This window comes from Sorex araneus, chromosome 1 (assembly GCF_027595985.1).
Source record: "Sorex araneus isolate mSorAra2 chromosome 1, mSorAra2.pri, whole genome shotgun sequence".
NCBI classification, from domain to species: Eukaryota; Metazoa; Chordata; class Mammalia; order Eulipotyphla; family Soricidae; genus Sorex; species Sorex araneus.
The window spans coordinates 105508833-105527834 of NC_073302.1; the positions used below are offsets into that span (position 1 = coordinate 105508833).

Genomic DNA, 19002 nt, shown 5'->3' on the forward strand with positions numbered 1-19002 from the left:
GCCTTAACCCCTGTTTTAACTCTGGCCACGCCACTGTTCTGTTCTTGAGAAGCACTTATCTCTTCCTAATATAACATGTAGGTTACTTATTACTATGCTTTTGAAGCGCTCTTGTTCCTTGATACATCCCCCAACTCTAAGAACAAAACCCAATCATATAGAAGGGCGTCGATATAGCAAAACGAGCAGAGACAATGAAGCATGACACAGCAGAAATTTTAAACTGAAGTCTCAGTGCTAGAGATGCAGACAGGAAACTTCTCGGTAATCCCAAAACAGCAAGTTGAAAGCAAAGGGGATGATAACAAAAGGACAGGAAAGGAAGAGGCAAGGCTGAGACACAACAGACTGAGCGATAGACAGCAAGGAAGGCACACGCACGCCCCACACCGCCCACTGAGTTCAGGAGTCGGTCTGAGAGCATTCGAGGAAAGGAAGATGGCCTCCTAAAGCAAAACAAAGTTCAGGACTTAAAATTCTTCATTCTTAATTAAAATGCTTAATTCTTTTGAGTAAAAATTGCCACCATCTCTGTTTCCCCCGTTATTTTAAAAACTTCCTTTGTGGTCATTTTAATTTCTATCATCGCTAGATTGAAATTACAAATTTGAAATAAGGCCACATTAGCATAAACAAATGACATGTCATGGCTACTGCAAAGTTCCTTTTTCCAAGAAGCTATTCTTATTTTTTTTTAAGTCATTCACAGTCTGGGAACACGGTGAATGGGTTTCCATTGTGAAAAAAAAGTAAGCATAAAATTAAAGGGGGAAATAAAATTTTGTTGCCATATTTCTGAAAATAAAATTCTACCAGTGTCATTTATGAGTTTCTGATGATGAGCATTCACAAGTGTTCACCTGAAGACAAGGAGGGAAAGCAAAGGAGGGAGTGGAGGGAGGGACGGTGCTGCCGGCAGGAAGCCGAGGAGAATCACAGCTCTCCGGTACTCAAGCTGCATGGGCTGGCCCTGGCAAAGGACTCCACATGCCTCAGCATCTTCGGCCACGCCCTGGGTGCAAAAGCAGCTTCTCGAGTGGCTGGGAGAAGACCACCAGCAAAGCAACAAGAACAGGGATGAAGTCATGAAGACTGCTCAAAATTTCCCCCTTGCCAGCTCTCCCTCCGGGTCACTCTCAGCATGGATTTTCATAAACATAAAGCTTATTTAGAAAATGACTGGCTTGGGAAAATAAAATTATAAGGCGGCACAAAGAAAACCACACTTTGGAATGTCAGATATCATTATGAAAGCATAATAAAAGGATTTTTAAAAGAACTTTCTAATCTCGCATCTCTAATGCTAAGGATGTATGCTTTCTTGTCGGCTGGGATGAGAGCAGGGGTTATCAAATCCCAAAATTGCACAGGTCTTATAGATCCTTCCCGCATGGTAATATGCCAATGATCCATTTTCCCTGATTACACAGCCACTGCACTAATTTCACCTTCCATTATCCCTTTGTGCACTACTTCAGCTATAATCGCCCCAAACTTTTTCTTTCTTTTTATTCCATCACCAACTTTGCTGCTCCCAGCTCTTCAAAGGATTTCCCGGATAGATCTCAAAAGATCCAAATTCTCATCATGGTCTGTGAACCCTGTAACAATCCACATTGCCCATCTCGTCTCCACGCGAGCACCATGGGATGGGGATAAAGTCATCATTAATCAAATATAGTGATGCTCAATGGGAGGAGACGGTTAAGTTTCTAATTTTCAAAAGGAACGTTTGAACTTCACTGGTCAATTTAATGACATTGTTGGCAACAGGAATTAAATGAGATTATCATTGAAAGGAACTGCACAGGGGCTGGGGAGTTAGTGCAGGAGGTTGGTGCCCATGTTCTGCATGCAAGGGGCACAGGAAGAGCCTCTAAGTAATCAGATAATGATGATGATGATGATGATATTCCGCCCAAATTAAAATATGGACCAATAGTCAAGAAGATAGCTCAGTTGTCAGAAACACATATCTGATATTTGCAAGTATCCAAATTCCAATCCCAACAATTACATGATCCCTGAGCATACCTAGTGTCCCATGAGCACTGCTGGCCGAGCAGCACCTTATTGAACCATCCAGCCCAATGAGCTGAGTATTGCTGGAAGTATCCCCTGGGGCCTCCTGAGCATTGCTTTAGCAAACACTGTCCTCCAAATTTGTCTAACATTTCCCCCCAAGTTTGGTGAAGAAATGCTATGTAGAGCATTATATGTTTTAAAAGTATCACTGTATCACTGTCATCCCATTGCTCCTCAGTTTGCTCGAGCGGGCACCAGTAACGTCTCCATTTTGAGACTTGTTGTTACTGTTTTGGGCATATCGAATACGCCACAGATAACTTGCCAGGCTCTGCCGTGGGGGCCGGATACTCTTGGTAGTTTGTCAGGCTCTCCGAGAGGGGGGGTGAGGAATCGAACCCGGGTTGGCCGTGTGCAAGGTAAACGCCCTACCCACTGTGCTATTGCTCCAAGTACATTCAAAATTATAAATTATAAAATTAAAATGATAAAAGTACATTCAAAATTATATAGTTGAAGTAAACAGTATAATTCAAAGTAAGATTGTAGTTACAAAAGCAATCTGTGTCCTAAATAGCAGGCCGGAGGCCAAGTTTTGGAATCCAACAGCAGAAGGAAAAGGAGAAAGTCATCTATGAAATATCTTAAAATAATTGATAATTCCTTTGTATTCAAGACTTAAAACAAAAGGTAAGTTTTGAGATATATTTTAGTTGTGTAGCTGACAAACATATTTCTGTTTGACAACTTCTGTCCCATCAATCAGAAGGTAGTGCTTTTTCCATTGAAAGTAAAACCCAAAATCATCTTCTCTATAACACTAAACATTAAATATTCTCTATACTAAAGCACAATGAAAACATTCCATCTAGAAGCTCTGATAATGTTCAATTTTAGGGTTCATAAAATCACCAAAGTGAGTATCTCAGCGGTTCAGCAGAAGTTCATGAAACATGTTACTTAATAACTAATCAAAAATTAAGTTGTTTAATAAAGATGCAAATGAAAATTATCTGTGTACAAAAATTGCATCTGTAATTAAAACTTTCTACTGTGAATTAATTGACATATGACATTGTGTAAATTGAAGGTATATGAAGTGTTGATTTCATTGCACTATGATTAAATCACTCTGGCATGAACTGACACTGCTACTGCATTCTACAAAGTTCTGAAATTGATTAGAGGAAATAGATCTCATCTCTAAGGTATCCAGCTTTCTTTCCCCAATAACTCTCTGTTGTAACTAAAATAGGGAGATTAAACACCAGAACTCAGAAGCCCATGTCAGCTGCCCTTCCCAACTAGGGAAGTGGTGTCAACATCTATGTAGTCTGTTTTGGGTCTTTGCCAAATTAGTTCCCTCGTCCGTCGCCTCATGTTCAGGTCTTTCTCCCTGCCAAGGAAACGCCACACACATTTGCTTGTCCAGAATTCTAAGCACTGACAAGCCCCCAAAGCCTTGTCCTTTGCAACCAGGAGGTTCTGAAATCGATATTTGTGCTTTTCTCTAATAGCATGGCGCTTTCTTTGAGTTTCTGTCTTGTTTGCCGGGATCAAGCTGAGCACGGACTTCTGAGACTTGCTTTCAAGGAAGGCGGCCGAAAAGCCATGGTTTGCCGCCTCTTTAAAATGGTTCTGACACATCATCTGGCGACAGTCACAGACTTCCTACACCTACCCACAGATGACAGAAACACTTGCAGATGACCTTGAGGTGATCTTGAACCCTCCATGCATTTAAAAATGAGTACAGTACACAGGGGAGGAAAAGTGATGTTCATGAAAAGTTCACTTCTTTGAGTTTGAGGACTCTGAGGTTTCCATTTGTTTCTGAAGCGCGCTGGCCTGAGGGGCAGAGAGGGTGGCCCGTGCATGCTTAAGATCAAGTCCCAGCTGACAAGGTCACTCACTGCCCAGGTTCCCAAAACAGTCACAGCTAGTGATGTCATGGAACCGAGCAGAATGGCCTTTCCTCTGCATTCTAAAACACTGTCCTGAGCTGGTCCGGTCCTTGGGTCCTTGACATCCACAGGAAGAAAGAAAGAGCAGGCGCTGGAGCGATAGCACAGCAGGGAGGGCATTTGCCTTGTACTCGGCCGACCTGGGTTTGATCCCCAGCATCCCATATGGTCCCCTGAGCACCACAAGGAGTAATTCCTGAGTGCAGAGCCAGGAGGAACCTCTGAGCACTTCTGGGTGTGATTAATTCCTGAGTGCAGAGCCAGGAGGAACCCCTGAGCACTGCTGGGTGTGATCCAAACCCCCCTCCCCCAAAAAAAGAAAAGAAGAAAGAGCAGTGAAGGTAGCACACATTGACTGAGGGCTCTCAGCATTCATTTCCGCTCCACGTTCAAGAGAACATAGTAGATACTTCCCAGCATCAACTTTCTATCTCTTCTGCCTCCCAATAATCTACTAGGTACAACAATATTTTCTATTTTACTTTTGTGTTTGCCCAAAAGGTGATCATAAAGACTGCTGTTGTCAAATTTAGGGAGCCATTTGGGCTTTAAAAAATATCTATATTAACCCGTGTTCCTAAGGTGCAGATGTGTCTTCTTTTATGCCAAGTTGCTCGACAGAGGAAAGAGTAAATCCCCAGGATGACTGGGATTTCCCAGGCAATTTGCTGCTCTCTGGATGGCTCTGGAGAGTGTCGTGCTGAGTCCAGGCAGAAAGGGAGGGGCAGACACAAAATGATCTCTCCCCTATGTGGGACTGAAAGAAATGTAGTAGGAGGATAGCAAATGCCCGAGGATTGATAGAAATGAAGAACAAGAGAACTGGTCTCCCGGGCAGCATCACACGGGGCAGGGCGGGTGGGGTGGAAAGTACTGCAAAGGCAGAGTCTCTCTGGGGGAGGAGGAGCTCTGCAAGGCGGGGAGTGGTAGGCACGAAGCCCTATCAGGACCAGTTCTGTGATCCACCGTTCCTAGAGGGAATAGAAGGCATCTGCCACAGAGGCACAGAGGCAGGCTGGGTGGCGGGGACAGGGCGAGGGGGGGGGTAATGGGGACAGTGGTGGAGGAAGGGGACAGTGGTGGCGGGATGGGTGTGGGAGCACTGTATGGGGGAAACCCAATCATGAAGACTTTATAAATCGCAGTGATTCAATAAATATAAATTAGAGAAAAATAGATTGAGACTTCCCCTAGAGTACCAGAGATTAATGCACATCCTTGCCCTGACCCAGAAGGCAGAACCAGAACCGTGAGCAGAGTCGGAAACACGGTGGGAAGAAGAAAAGGCACCAGAGAAAAGGCCTCTTGCAAAATATATACTTGTTGAAAAAATCATCCTAATGAAGTTTAGCATCTTATTTCTTACCTGACATTCTGCTCTGAAGAAGGGGGGGAAATTTAGGTAACATTTTATAGCATAGCATGATTCGGGGAAAGACAGCCTCTATTCTCATAAGCGAATCAGTGCTGTCTGACCGCAAGGCACTTTCTTAAGAATCATTTCCTCTGAGGCCGGACCAGATTCTAACTCTAAGATGACACTATAGGGATCATTCTCTCAAGACACGCAGCTTGCCTAGGAAGGAACAAAAAGGCCGGCCTCAGATTCATTCTGGCTTCTCGAAGCTATTCAAGTCTTTACAAAGGAGCTTCGAGTGCCCTCCACTTTGTATTAAACCTGTGCTACAACAATTATAGCTTGAGGCTGGAGTGTCCAGGCTCTGTTGGACTTTCTGTTTTGTTTTGTTTGGCTTTGCTGCAATTGAAATCTATCAGGGAATTCTTCTATTCCAAGGAGGCTGTTCATCTCGGTTGAATGTAAGGAAACTAAGAACAGGATGTTATTCAACCTGCTGTCAGACCCCCTTATCTCCCTGAAGCCAACGGCACAGGGGGAAGCAGAGTCAGATTCAAGGCACTGGTTTGTTTACTGACCCCAGTGAATGTCATAGATGCTCCTGTTCAAATATTAGGCTGCTAATCAAAAAAATCCAGCTCCTACTGAGGCAATGGCATGGCGGTACCAGGCTTCCCAGAAAAAACACCACTACTGAACTGCAAAAATAAAAAGTACGTGTGTTGTTGGAATATAGTTCTAAACGTTTTAGGTTTAACATTGGCTTGACCTTTCTCCTCTGTGCTTGCTGCAGGGAGTTTAGGCTTATTGGGTTATACCTATCACAGTGCTCCCGAGGCACTCCCCTTCCTCTGTGATTATCTGTAACTTCTCTGTGCTCTGCTTCCCCTATCTGTTGATCACCTCTCTCCCCAAATCAGACCCTGTGACTTGTAAGGTTAGATTCTTCTAAGGACTCTGAATTTTGTATTTGTAAGTAGAATTTGTCCTAGAAGACGCGTTCCCCGAGGGGAGGACTTTACATCTGTTGACCGTATAACCACACCTCTGTGTAATTGCTATCCCCAACCCTTCGTGATTTGCTCTACAACTAAGGCTATAAGCGGGAGCATGAGGAGGAGGAATACGGGAGTGGGGAGACTGGAAAGAGGCAGAGTCTAAATTGGAATAAACAGCAACAGATCACCAACCAGCCTGGCTCTCAATTTCTTCCTTCGTTCGCCCATTACCATTGGCCATCCAGACCGGAAGTGCCCCCAGACCACCGAACGCACATGGTAGGAGAGAGCCTGGACACTATTTATTTGCTGGATACACAGTGTGTTCTGGTTTTGAAACTATATTGAAGGCTGTTACTTCTTCAAGGGTCTGTAGTAGGAATTGAAGCATTAGAGCATCCTGCCTCATTCAGATCACTAACTGTCAGGCTGAAGCAACAGCACAGGGGGGAGGGCACTGGCCTTGCACACCACCAGCCTGGATTCTATCCTGGGCACCCCACAGAGTCCCCCTGAGCACTGCCAGGAGTGACCCCTGAGCACAGTGCAGGTCACTATCCGTGTGGATTTACAAAGTTAAATTAAGTGTTTTAATGTATCTTCCAACTGTAGGGCCTTATGATTTCTGTATCACTGTCATCCTATTGTTCATCAATTTGTTTGAGTGGGCACCAGTAACATCTCCATTCTAGGACTTATTGTTACTGTTTTTGGCATATTGAATACACCACAGGGAGCTTGCCAGGTTCTGCTATGCGGGCAGGATACTCTTGGTAGCTTGCCGGGCTCTCCGAGAGGGGCGGGTGAATCAAACCCGAGTCTGCGCATGCATGGCAAATGCCCTACCCACTATTCTATTGCTCCAGCCCTGCCCTATGATTTATGTACTACAAATTTTTTAAAAAAGAGAAAGGAAGGAAGGAAGGAAGGAAGGAAGGAAGGAAGGAAGGAAGGAAGGAAGGAAGGAAGGAAGGAAGGAAGGAAGGAAGGAAGGAAGGAAGGGAAAGAGAAAGAAAGAAAGAAAGAAAGAAAGAAAGAAAGAAAGAAAGAAAGAAAGAAAGAAAGAAAGAAAGAAAGAAAGAAAGAAAGAAAGAAAGAAAGAAAGAAAGAAAGGAAGGAAGGAAGGAAGAAAGAGAGAAAGAGAGAGAGAAAGAAAAGAGAGTTAAAATGAGGAGTAGAAGAGGTAGGTAGAGAAGTAGAATAGAAATGAAAAAGCTTAGAAGAGCAAGTATGTCAACATCCATATAGAATATAAAACACACAGAATACATATCATACAGAAACTATAACCTGTAGAAACTTACAAGACATAGGAAAACATAAAAATAATGGGAGAAGCTGATTCCAAATATTTTGCCGATATTTTTAACTTAACTAAACCCAGATGTCAGTAAACTAAACTCTTCACTGCTATTGAACCCATGAGAGAATCAATATCAACTTTGAGTTCATAAAGTTTCACCAAAATGGTACTTTTAAAATCCCCTAGATTTCTTTACGGTTCCTTAGAGAAAATTCTAACTTGAAACAAAGAAATATATAAATATTGGCTATTATCCAATCAGCATTGAGCAGTGCCATAAAGTAACAGTATAGAAAACAGATTGGAAGTCACATTTGTAGAGTTTCATTAAGTCAACATGCTTTGGATGTACAAAGGCAAATTCCAGGGTAACAACATTCTTATCTCCTATTAACATACATAGAGCTCCCACAGCTAACAATTGAGAATTAACAATATCACATGTTATCTGAGTGCAAAGTTTTAATTTTCTATTCTAAGAGCATACTGGTAAATTGAATGAAAGTAAGTCTTGATATATAACACAAATATAAAAGTCATTAATAGATGAACAGACCTAATAAAAGCACAAACTCGTCAGAAAAAGTAGTAATAGATGAAAAAAATTGATGCAGAAAATAAAACTTACAGTCTCTTAGTTACATCACCTGTTAAGATCATCTGAAATCACTTGATGAGAGAGCTATGTGTCTGAAAGCTAGATAAAACGTATTGGGTAGATAACAGATTCTAGTTATCTTAAGACACTTGGGAATTAATATAGAAATATAAGGGCCAAGACATCCTATGACAACTTGCATTATTTCATTTTTACCAATGAAAGAATTGTAACATGTGCTAAACATAGTAAGCTAGAAAGAGAATAAAAACTGCCACCTACATATGAATACGAGGAAAGAAATCAAATGGATTAAATAGAACAAAAGCAAGCCTTTCTATTATGACAACAGAAAGGTACTAACCAGAAGGGGAAGGACAGGAAGGAACAGGTTAGAAGTGCTGAGGCTCGCCTGGTGGGGGTTAAGGTGATTACACCTTTGGTACTGGGTGCAATTCATTCAGGTATGAAACTATTCCTGGAACATATTCAATATCGCAAATCTATATGACCTCAAAATTGTTTACTCACGAAACAATGTAGACAATGTTCTGTTCCACTCACTTGCTTTTCTGTGAGAATGACTCTCCCCAGCAACTGGTCTTCTAGACCCTTCATGGTGACTGTGAAGTCAATGATGGAGGTGCGAGCACTGATTTCGGGGGTGTAGGCTGGATTGGGCAGTTTGGTGGTAATGTAGAGTCTGAACCCATCCATCACATCTACCTCCTTGTCACCAACTTTTACCTTTGTTGTGAAAAGCAATAAAAGAGAGACATTACTATAGCCTTTTGCATAGAATCAAATATTGCTTTAAGCAAATGACGCATTATGTATCTACAGATAATCTGTATACTGAAAATAAATGGCCATTAGACAAACACATGGATTCAGGCCTCTAGGAAGGAAGGAAGGAAACGAGGAAGGAAGTTAGGGAGCAACAGGGTGAGGGAGAAAGGGAGACAGAAAGGGAGAGAGGAGGAGGGAGGAAGGAAGGGAGGAAGAGGGGTGGGGTGGAGGAAGGAAGAGAGGTAAGGGAGGAAGGAAGAGAGGGAAGGAAGAAAGGAAGGAAGGAAGGAAGGAAGGAAGGAAGGAAGGAAGGAAGGAAGGAAGGAAGGAAGGAAGGAAGGAAGGAAGGAAGGAGGGAAGGAAGGAAGAAGGGAAGGAAGGAAGGAAGGAAGGAAGGAAGGAAGGAAGGAAGGAAGGAAGGAAGGGAGGAAGGAAGGAGGGAAGGAAGGAAGAAGGGAAGGAAGGAGGGAAGGAAGGAAGGAAGGAAGGAAGGAAGGAAGGAAGGAAGGAAGGAAGGAAGGAAGGAAGGAAGGAAGGAAGGAAGGGAGGGAGGGGGGAGGGAGGGAGGGAGGGAGGGAGGGAGGGAGGGAGGGGGGAGGGAGGGAGGGAGGGAGGGAAAGAGGATAGAAGGGGAGGGAAGGGAAAGGGAGGAGACAAGAGGGGATTGAAAGGGAAGAAAGGGAAGGGAAGTGAAAAGAAAGAAAGGGAAGACAGAAGAAAGGAAGAAGATAAGGAAGAAAATTCCATATGTACTCCATGCAATATATAAATTAGCAAAAAAATTACTGTGCTCTCACTTTAGAAGTGAGATGAAGTTCTCACCCAAAATTTGATTCAGAGGTAAAGGTTGATAATGCTACACTTATACCAAGTGGTGTGAAGAACTTGATACCCACATTAAAAAGTTTTTTGGGAATATGTTAGCAGGGTCCTGAGCACTGTTTGAGGAAGTAGAGAGGCAGAGCTGTTTAGGCATTAAGTGATGCCGTGTGATGCCTATCCACAAACAACAAATTAGAGTGAGACTCTCCTACACAAGTGAAGCAGATGTCCCCCAGAAAACTACTTCTGGGTACTTTAATTCCCACCCAAAAATGTTTTTTTTTTTTATTAAAGAGGAGAATTCTTTTTGCCACTGACTCCATTCCAGGCTGCTGCTGATCGACAAAATTTTGCCTCTTACCCATGTCCCTGACATTATGGCGTTCATTCCACACAACGGCTAGCCATGGGCCCAACCCACCTTAAAGGTCGACCCCGTCTTAATGAAATTTCTCTCCAGAACATTATCCAGGGCTGGATCTAGTTCTTCTCCAACGTCCTCAATCAGCAAAGGCCTTCCCAGAGAGAGGCTGTCCTCCAGGTGGTTTCTGAAATACTTGTGATTCAGTGATGTTATCTAGAAACGAGGTCAGAATGGTGCCCCTGAGAGACGTTATCCCAATCCAGTACCCAAGGACAACTGATGGCCAGTGGAACTGGAGACAAACACAGAGATTTGGAGCTCTCTACTTCTTATCCGACATCGCTGTTGAGTTTTTCGTCAACTCAACTCAACTCCTACTGACACTCATTCTGGGAGTGGTGGGAAGAAAGCTTGTGCATTGCCCTTAGCAGACTGGCAAGTGCCGATACTGGGCTCCTTTACTGAGAGGATGAACAAGTCCTGCATGGAAACATCGCCTTTCCCTCACCACCACCCCACCACCACTTCTGTGATACATGATAATGGGATGACGAGATACATGCTTTTTGTGCTAGAGCTCAATTCTGCTCTAGATTCAGTGCAGTCTTCCAACCTAACACAATATAGAAGGCAACTTTTGAAGACAGAAATGGCAGAGATCAGCACCCTTGGGGGAAAAAATGCCATTTTTAGAAAAGATGTTCATATCAGATTTTAGACATGTATCTGTGAGAAGTCTAAATCTGTTTAATCTAGAATTACAAATACTCTCTAATACTTTCACCTGTGCCTTTATTCTCAGACTCTTGTCGACTGGGAGTACCAACTGAAAATTACCTGCAGTTCATTTTGGCTCTCTTTATTTTTAATCCAGCTCTTGCCTTGAGTCTGGGGGTCAATTAGTAAAGGAAAACGAGCTGCCTTGGTGACGATGATTCCATTCTGAATTGACAGGTCATCGTTCGGCAGACCTTGGAGGTTCCACTCACTAATAGTCGGAGCATCAATCAACATCTCAGTGAGATTTAGGTTGTTTCCAAATGGAATTTCCCGGGCTTTCATCTCCTTCTGCCAGTCATTTAGCAGTAGATCACGAAATTCTTGATTAAATGGACCAGAATAAGATAGAAAAGCTGTGGCCAGCAACACATCCCCTATTAGGAAAAAAAAAACTCCACTGAAACACTTTCAGACCATCATGGTAATTGTGCAGAATATTTAATATGGGGGAAAAAAAGATGATTCTTCTAAACTAAGTTCCAAGAACTGAATTGTAGAGATATACTGCTGCACATGGATGACTGAGCAATCACTTGGATTCTGGTTAAACAGGGCCCAGAGGGGGCACCATTCACAGCCACCAGCAGGGAAGCACTGCGCCGTTGCGACTTGTATTGGGTATGAGAGGTTGGCGTCTGAGTCAGAAGAGCTAAAGCAGAGAGGACAGGCTTCCTTCAGAGAAGTCCTGATCAACAGCACCACCCACTCACGTGAGAATTTAAACATGGTCTTGCCTGTTGCTACCACATGGATGAAACTGCAGGACGTTAGTACTGAGAAGAAAGGCAAACCAGATGATCTCGCTCCTGGATGGCATACAAAAATAAACAAGCAAGGCAGGAGAAAAATCTCCAACGAAAACAAATCCTTAGAACAAATCCTCTAGAGACGAAGTCATCAAGTTTGCCTATAAGTAGATAGACATGGAGACTCTCATGCTGTGTGAAATGAGTCAGAAAGAGAAGGACAGATATAGAAGGACTGCACTCATTTGTGGAATATAAGATAACATAACACGAGCCCAACACCCAAGGACAGTATATATAAGGGTACGGAAGATTGCTCCATAGTTGGAAGCCTGCCTCATGAGTGGGTGGGAAGAAAGCAGCAGGAATAAAGAAGGGATCACTAAGGCAATGATGGCTGGAGGAATCGGTTAGGGAGATGTGTGCCGAAAGTAGATAAAGGACCAAACATGATAACCTCTCAGTATCTGCATTGCAAACCATAATGCCCAAAAGTAGAGAGAGCGTATGGGGGAAATTGTCTGCCATGGAGGCAGGGGGAGTGTTGGAAAGGGGAGGGGGTATACTGGAGATATTGGTGGTGGGGAATGTGCACTGGTAGAGGGATGGGTGTTTGATCATTGTGTGATTGTAACTCAAACATGAAAGCTTGTAACTACATCTCATGGTGCTTCAATAAAATTAAATTTTTAAAAAAGAATTAGGCAATAAAACCAAAAACGAACAAACAAACAAACAAACAAAACAAATCCTTTGACTTTGGCGAGCACAAAGAGGACCGAGTAGCTGGAAGGGGGAAAGAGATATCAGCGGCCGGATAGCACTTTGGTGAAGGGAAGGATGTGGGTGTGTGTGGGATAGAAGCATTTTACCTCTGAAACACTTCCACTTTTGTAAACCTCAATAAAAAGAGAAAGAGGCAGCTATGAAATTTGACCTTCCACGTGCCCCATGTGCCTTAATTATAATATTGTCAAGTTGCTAAATTTGACACAATCTCACTAAAGGATTTCTATTTGCTGTCCATTAAAAATAAAGTCGCAAATACGTTTCTATTTTTTTATTTGGTACATTGTCCATTTTCTTTGTCAATGAAGTACAATAAATGGATTATTTTATTTAAAATAATTTTTTTAAGTGGATGGTAACTAAGTCCATTTAGTAACGGTAACTAAGATGGTAACTAAGACCTTTTTCTTGTTTTTTGGTTTTGGGTCACACCCAGTAATGCTCAGAGGTTACTCCTGGCTCTGCACTCAGAAATTACTCCTGGCGGTGTTCAGGGGACCACATGGGATGCTGGGAACTGAACCCGGATCAGCCGCATGCAAGGCAAATACCCTACCCGCTGTACTATCGCTCCTTCCCAAGACTACTTTATTTTCTTAAAAATTCATTAAATCTGAGGTTCTCAACCGGTACTCAGATTGACATCTGATACCATCCTGACTTGGTCCTATAGACCTTTAGCTGAGGATCTAGACCTTTGGCAGGACCCATGCCTTTCCTATAACAAATAAGCTAATATTGCACTGTCGCACTGTTATCCAGATGTTCATCAATTTGCTCGAGTAGGCATCAGTAACGTCTCCATTGTGAGACTTGTTACTAGTTTCAGCACATCGAATACACCACGGGTAGCTTGCCAGGCCCTGCCGTGTGGGTAAGATACTCTCGGTAGCTTGCCGGACTCTCCCAGAGGGACAGAGGAATCGAACCCGGGTTGGCCGCGTGCATGGCAAACACCCCACTCGCTGTGCTTTTCCTCCAGTTGTAATAATGAATATGATACTGTTTTGGATCATGAGTCATGACGATTTGCTGCAGAACGAAAATACATAATGCTGATGGAAATAAAGCCCTTTTCAGAAAAGTGAAAGATCATGAACACACCCAACAGGAACTGCCCAATGCCAGACCATCAGGCCCCACGCAGGGGACGCAGATACACACAGCGGGTCTGAGGGAGTCCACGGCGGCTTTGTATTGTGCTCCAAGCTTAAGTGTGCTGACTCCCCATGACAGCCCACACTCCAGTTCACGAACCGTGGACCTTACACACCTACAAGTCTTTTGGTTTGTGCAGCAAACTCTTTACTCTGCTCCGTCCATCGTTCCTTCTCTCCCGCCAAGCCCCCGATGAGGGCCGAGGCAGTCTGCATCTTATGCCGGCATCGCTCTGCGTCTTCCAGCAAAGTCTAAAAAATAACCGTCATCGGGAGAAAGGAAAAAACCTTCAGTTTACATGAATATGATGTCCAACACCAAAATGTCATTTAAAAAACATTAGTTATCCTCTATCTCTCTGTGACACATGAGTCGTGTACTTCAAGATGCCTAACACACATTCCATTTGCCTGGGTCCACCCAATCCTTGGAACCTGGATTCCACCTGGGGTATTCTGAACTTTTCAGGGTTATGAACTGAGAGGTCAAAAAATTCTATCATTTACACTCCTCTATAACAAAAAAATAAATATAAGCAGAACTGCTAATATTTTCTAATACAAAGTATATTTTTAAAATAATACCATTTTAAAGCTAAGAGCATTATTATTATTATTATTTTGCTTTTTGAGTCACACCTGGCAATGCACAAGGGTTAGTCCTGGCTCTTCAGGAATTACTCCTAGTAATGCTCAGGGGACCATATGGGAAGCTGGGAATCGAACCCGGATTGGCCGCGTGCAAGGGAAATGCCCTACCCGCTGTGCTATTGCTCCAGTCCCAAGCTAAGATTATTTTTCATGTTAAAGGTCTAGCATCGTTATTACATAGTCTAACTCTATGACTCCTATAAGTTAGGTGAAACTGGAGATTTTTTTCAAAGTGTGCTGGTGTAATCAGGCTATTCTGGTGCCCTTAATCTCAGAAAAATCCCTCCCTGCTCTTCCTATCAGCAAATGTCCTTGGTCCCCCTCTCCCTCTATAACTGAGACCACCTAGGGCTTGGTTCTTAGAAACATGTGATTCTACTTCTGTTTACAGCGATTACTAAAAAGCGAAACTAAATAAGTAATACTTATGACACCATAATGGATGTGGATAAAGACTCAATGACTATAAAAACATTGGGCCAGAGATAACACAGTCGATAGCATATTTGCCTTGCATGTGTCCAATCCCTGGCACTCCATATGGTCCCCCAATCTCCACTGGGAGTAATCCCTGAACACAAAGTCAGGATTAAATCTTGAGCACCACCAGATGTGGCCCCCAAACCAAGAGCCAAACAAACAAAAAAACATTCACTGAAAGTTCATGCAAATACGCTAATTATCCAATAATATAGGATTATCGAATTAAATTGCAGGGCACCGTTGAGTAAGAACATTCTGAAGTCAAAAAATCACCTCATGGAAATGTTTATAATTGCAAAAGATGTTCACAATATGTAATTAAGTCAAAATTTAAATTTACATACTCAGTGATCTGTTATGTTAATAATAGACTTGAAAATACAGGTAAATCAAGGGATATGTTCAGAAATTAAATTATGAAGAGCAAAGTATTTTTGTGAGTTTTCCATAAGGAACACAAACTGTTTTGAAATAATAACCCTGCACAGTATCTCTCAAAAGAAATGTATGCAATTAATCCTAGCCTCCTCAGTTTCCCTTCCCCACCCTGAGCTCATGCAGAAACCCCACAGCTCTGATTTTCTCCCAGATACTTCCTCACTCTTTTACTGCCCAGATATGGGTGCTGGTTTTTCCCTCAGAAGAAAAACGCCAGAAGGAAGCATTAGGAGACATTTATTTCTGTCTACACCTCAAATAAACGTTCCATATAAAGAGATAATTTCACAGCCAGAGAGGTAGCTCAACATCAAGAGGCCTGGATTTAATCCCTAGCACCGCAACTCTTTCTCAACTCTTGCCAAAAACATCCCTCACAGACCCCACCGCCAAAATGAGCCAGGAGTAGCCACTACGCACTGCCAGGTGTGGAGCAAAAACCAAAAAGATGGAAATATCATTTTAACCTTAAGAGGACTTCCTGAAATGCTACTCCTATTAAGCCAAATAAGGAATGTCAGCCTGCCCTCCGCTAGCGTTGCTAGGTGCAATCCCAAAGCCTTTGGGATTGCAAGTGTCTGGTAATCCAGGAGGGAGAGGTTGGTCTCTGTGACCTGGCTGGGTTCACGATAACTGCAGAAGATGTCTAGCTGTCCCCGGGGCCAGCAAGCAGACTCTGTGCAGGAAAGACTGGACTGCACAGGACTTCGGAGATATGCCAGCAGGCTCCCTAATTACCCAAGGACTTGGGATCCTTAAGCCCCTGGATACGCCAGGAGCTCTCTGAGAGTTGTGCATTTCTGGGTATTGAAATCAGTCAAGAGTCTGTTGGGCTGTTTGTGTTTTTTAATTAAAAAAAATAACTCCGGCCAAACTTCAGGTTTAAAGGGAGAGCCAAAGCATTATGGAGCATTTCCTGTGTGGTCCTGTGATTGTTTGCCAACAAGCATTATGGATGCTCAAAACCAAGCGAGGAGAAAGTGAATGAAGTCATGCAAAAGTGCTCAAACAGAAGCCTACTAAAATGAGGCTGTCATACATGCTAATGTCAACTCTTTCTGCCACATTGTTCATTTCCTCAGCAGGTTCGAGGAAGTAGAACTTTAGCAGGCCCTAAAGTAGAGAAGTCCAAGTCGGCAATATATGGTTCCTTCTTTTAAGTGGCTTAAAAGCTCATTTTCCCTTTAGTAAACTTCTCTTTAAGAGGAACTATTATTCATTCTGAACAACAGCAAAACAGAAACGTTTACCTAAATTCCTTCCTTGGGACTCCTAAAAGGGAATGGACTAACAGAAGAGACTGGATCGTGTTCCATGTGCTGAGAAAGGCAGGAATAAAGATTCAGGCTATCATGGGGGGGAGGGTAAGGCGAGGGGCCCTTGCCTTGCATGAGGCTGACCTGGGTTTGATCCCAGACACCTCTACGGTCTCCTGATCACCACCAGAAGTAATCCCAGAGCACAAAGCTGGGAGTAAGCCCTGAGCACTGCCCCCCCCCAGCAGCAAGCCCAGGCAAGGGGTCAGTTACCTGCTTCTCCGTCATGGCCTGTTCATACTCGGCCTGCACCACGTCCAGCTCCGCCTGCTTGTCGTCCAGCTCAGCCTGAGCCTTCTGCAGATCCTGCATAGCCAAGATGTGGCGATTCTCCTGGACCACCAGGTTGGCCTGTGCAGAACCCACAGGTTAGACACGGGCAGGGCACCGACACGGGGCCCAAGTCAGAACACGGCACCCGCTCACGCCCTCCTTTTAACTTATTTGTTTATTTGGTTGGTTTTTGTTTATATTATTGAATCACCATGAAATACACATACAGAACTTTCAAGTTTGAGTTTCAATCATACAATGACCAAACACCCATCCCTTCACCAGTGCACTTTCTCCACCACCAATGTCCCCCAATGTCCCCAGAATTCCCCCTTCACACCTTTTCTACCCCCCCCATCTCCATGGCAGACAATTCCCCCATACTCTCTCTATATTTTGGGGCATTATGGTTTGCAATATATGTACTGAGAGGCCATCACGTTTGGACCTCTATCTACTTTCAGCACACATCTCCCATCCCGAACAATCCCTCCAACCATCATTGACTCAGTGATCCCTTCCCCGTCCCAGCTGCCTTTTCCCCCAGCTCATGATCCAGGCTTCCAACCACGGGGCAATCTTCCTGGTCCTGGCACACGTTTCTCTGTGCCTCCCCAGCCCCTTCTCAGACCTCGTGAAGGTAACGCCAAGTATGAAGGCGACCCTCGGTGAGATCTGGAAAAGTGGAACATTAAGATTCGCAGGTTAGCTTTCATTTTGTTTTGTTTGTCATCAAGTGCTGGTATGTTTGGTTTGGGGTCCCAATAGGCAAAACCAAGATACAGGTTTAGATGATTCTTTAAAAATCATTTGAAAATAAAAAGCATTTTATTTTTTTAATCAGTGAGTTGCCAGACAAAGGAAGGGGGCAGAGAATAGTGTTCGACTGGATCCCTGGTTTGCAGTTTGCCAATCTCTATAACATCGCAAAATTCAGTACATACAGGTAAATCACAGAATATAGCGATAGCAAGCACAGCAGAAAAAAAAAAGAACTGGATATTTGAAATCACCTGCCTTGGAGATTTCATCACTGCTGAGGAGGAAGTTAGGCAAAATAAAGGATGAGACCAAAGTATTCTCTTCACATAAATATCTAAGTTTGTGGGTAAATTGTCAGTGGTCTTGTTGTCAGGCCTATAGTTTTCAGATAGTGCTTGCCTGTTAAAAATAACTGATTAATTTTAGCTATGACCAATAAAAAAGATTTTAAGGAAACTATTAAATTATCTTTTAAAAATATACTCAAAAACAATATTAGCAAAAAGGATGTAGAACATGATCCCAGGAAGCCAGATTGCTTTTTCTACGTTGAAGTTAAATGCTTGCCTCTTAAATTTATGAAATGTCAAAATTAACTTTAATGGAGAAATCCATTACTAGATCTATATTCTTTGTGAGTTGTTTGAGATTTTTTTTAATTATTTTTTTTAAATTTTGAGAAATTATTTTTCTAGCAGAAAAACTCAGACTTCCAAATTGTGGGAAAAAAATACTTCTTCAGGTAAAAATCAGGGTCCAATAATTCCAGTAATGGACTAGAACCAATGACAGGCGAAGAAAAAAAAAAAGCAGTTTTTAAAAGGCACTTTCAAAAGCATCTGACTCATGGGCCATTTATTTTCACCTCTCCTCTATGCTCTGCCTATGACCAAGGCCTAAATGTGGAGAAAAACAAGTTTCCTGTGCCAAACAACTCACTAATGTAAACATGAATGTCAAACTGTCACAGGCAAAGGTGAATACTTCCTCGAACATTACTCAGGAAAAAGAAAAAAAAGCTGCTTTAGTGAAGCTTAAAACATTGATAACCAAATGGCATAAATGCCTTCAAGCCTAACTGCATCTGTGGGTGTATGTGTGAGTGAGAGACAGAGACAGAGACAGAGGGAGACAGAGAGAGATAAAAAGAGGATGAAATAACATCTTCAAAAAAACCAAGTCTGGAATCTGGCACATAATAAAAAATCCTGCTCGTGTGGCCTGATATTGTTTGGTTTTCACAGTGTTTCGAGGGGAAGTCTCATTTGATTTCATTTGACTAGAGGATCTCGCGTGGCAGAGCCTGGCAAACTACCCGTGGTGTATTCAATATGCCAAAAACAGTAACGATAATGGGCCTCATTCCCCTGACTCTGAACAAGACAGG

General features: G+C 42.9%; 1 protein-coding gene across 1 annotated transcript in view; it reads right to left on the minus strand.

Annotated features, from left to right (window-relative positions):
- The window catches only part of DNAH5 (dynein axonemal heavy chain 5), a 304825-nt gene that overhangs the window by 51353 nt on the left and 234470 nt on the right, over positions 1 to 19002 (minus strand). The window contains exons 61-65 of the mRNA XM_055123648.1: positions 16794 to 16931; positions 13809 to 13944; positions 11058 to 11374; positions 10278 to 10433; positions 8810 to 8992 (exon numbers count right to left, since the gene is read on the minus strand). Coding sequence (XP_054979623.1) covers positions 8810 to 8992; positions 10278 to 10433; positions 11058 to 11374; positions 13809 to 13944; positions 16794 to 16931 — 930 coding nt within the window. The remainder of the gene's footprint in view (positions 1 to 8809; positions 8993 to 10277; positions 10434 to 11057; positions 11375 to 13808; positions 13945 to 16793; positions 16932 to 19002) is intronic.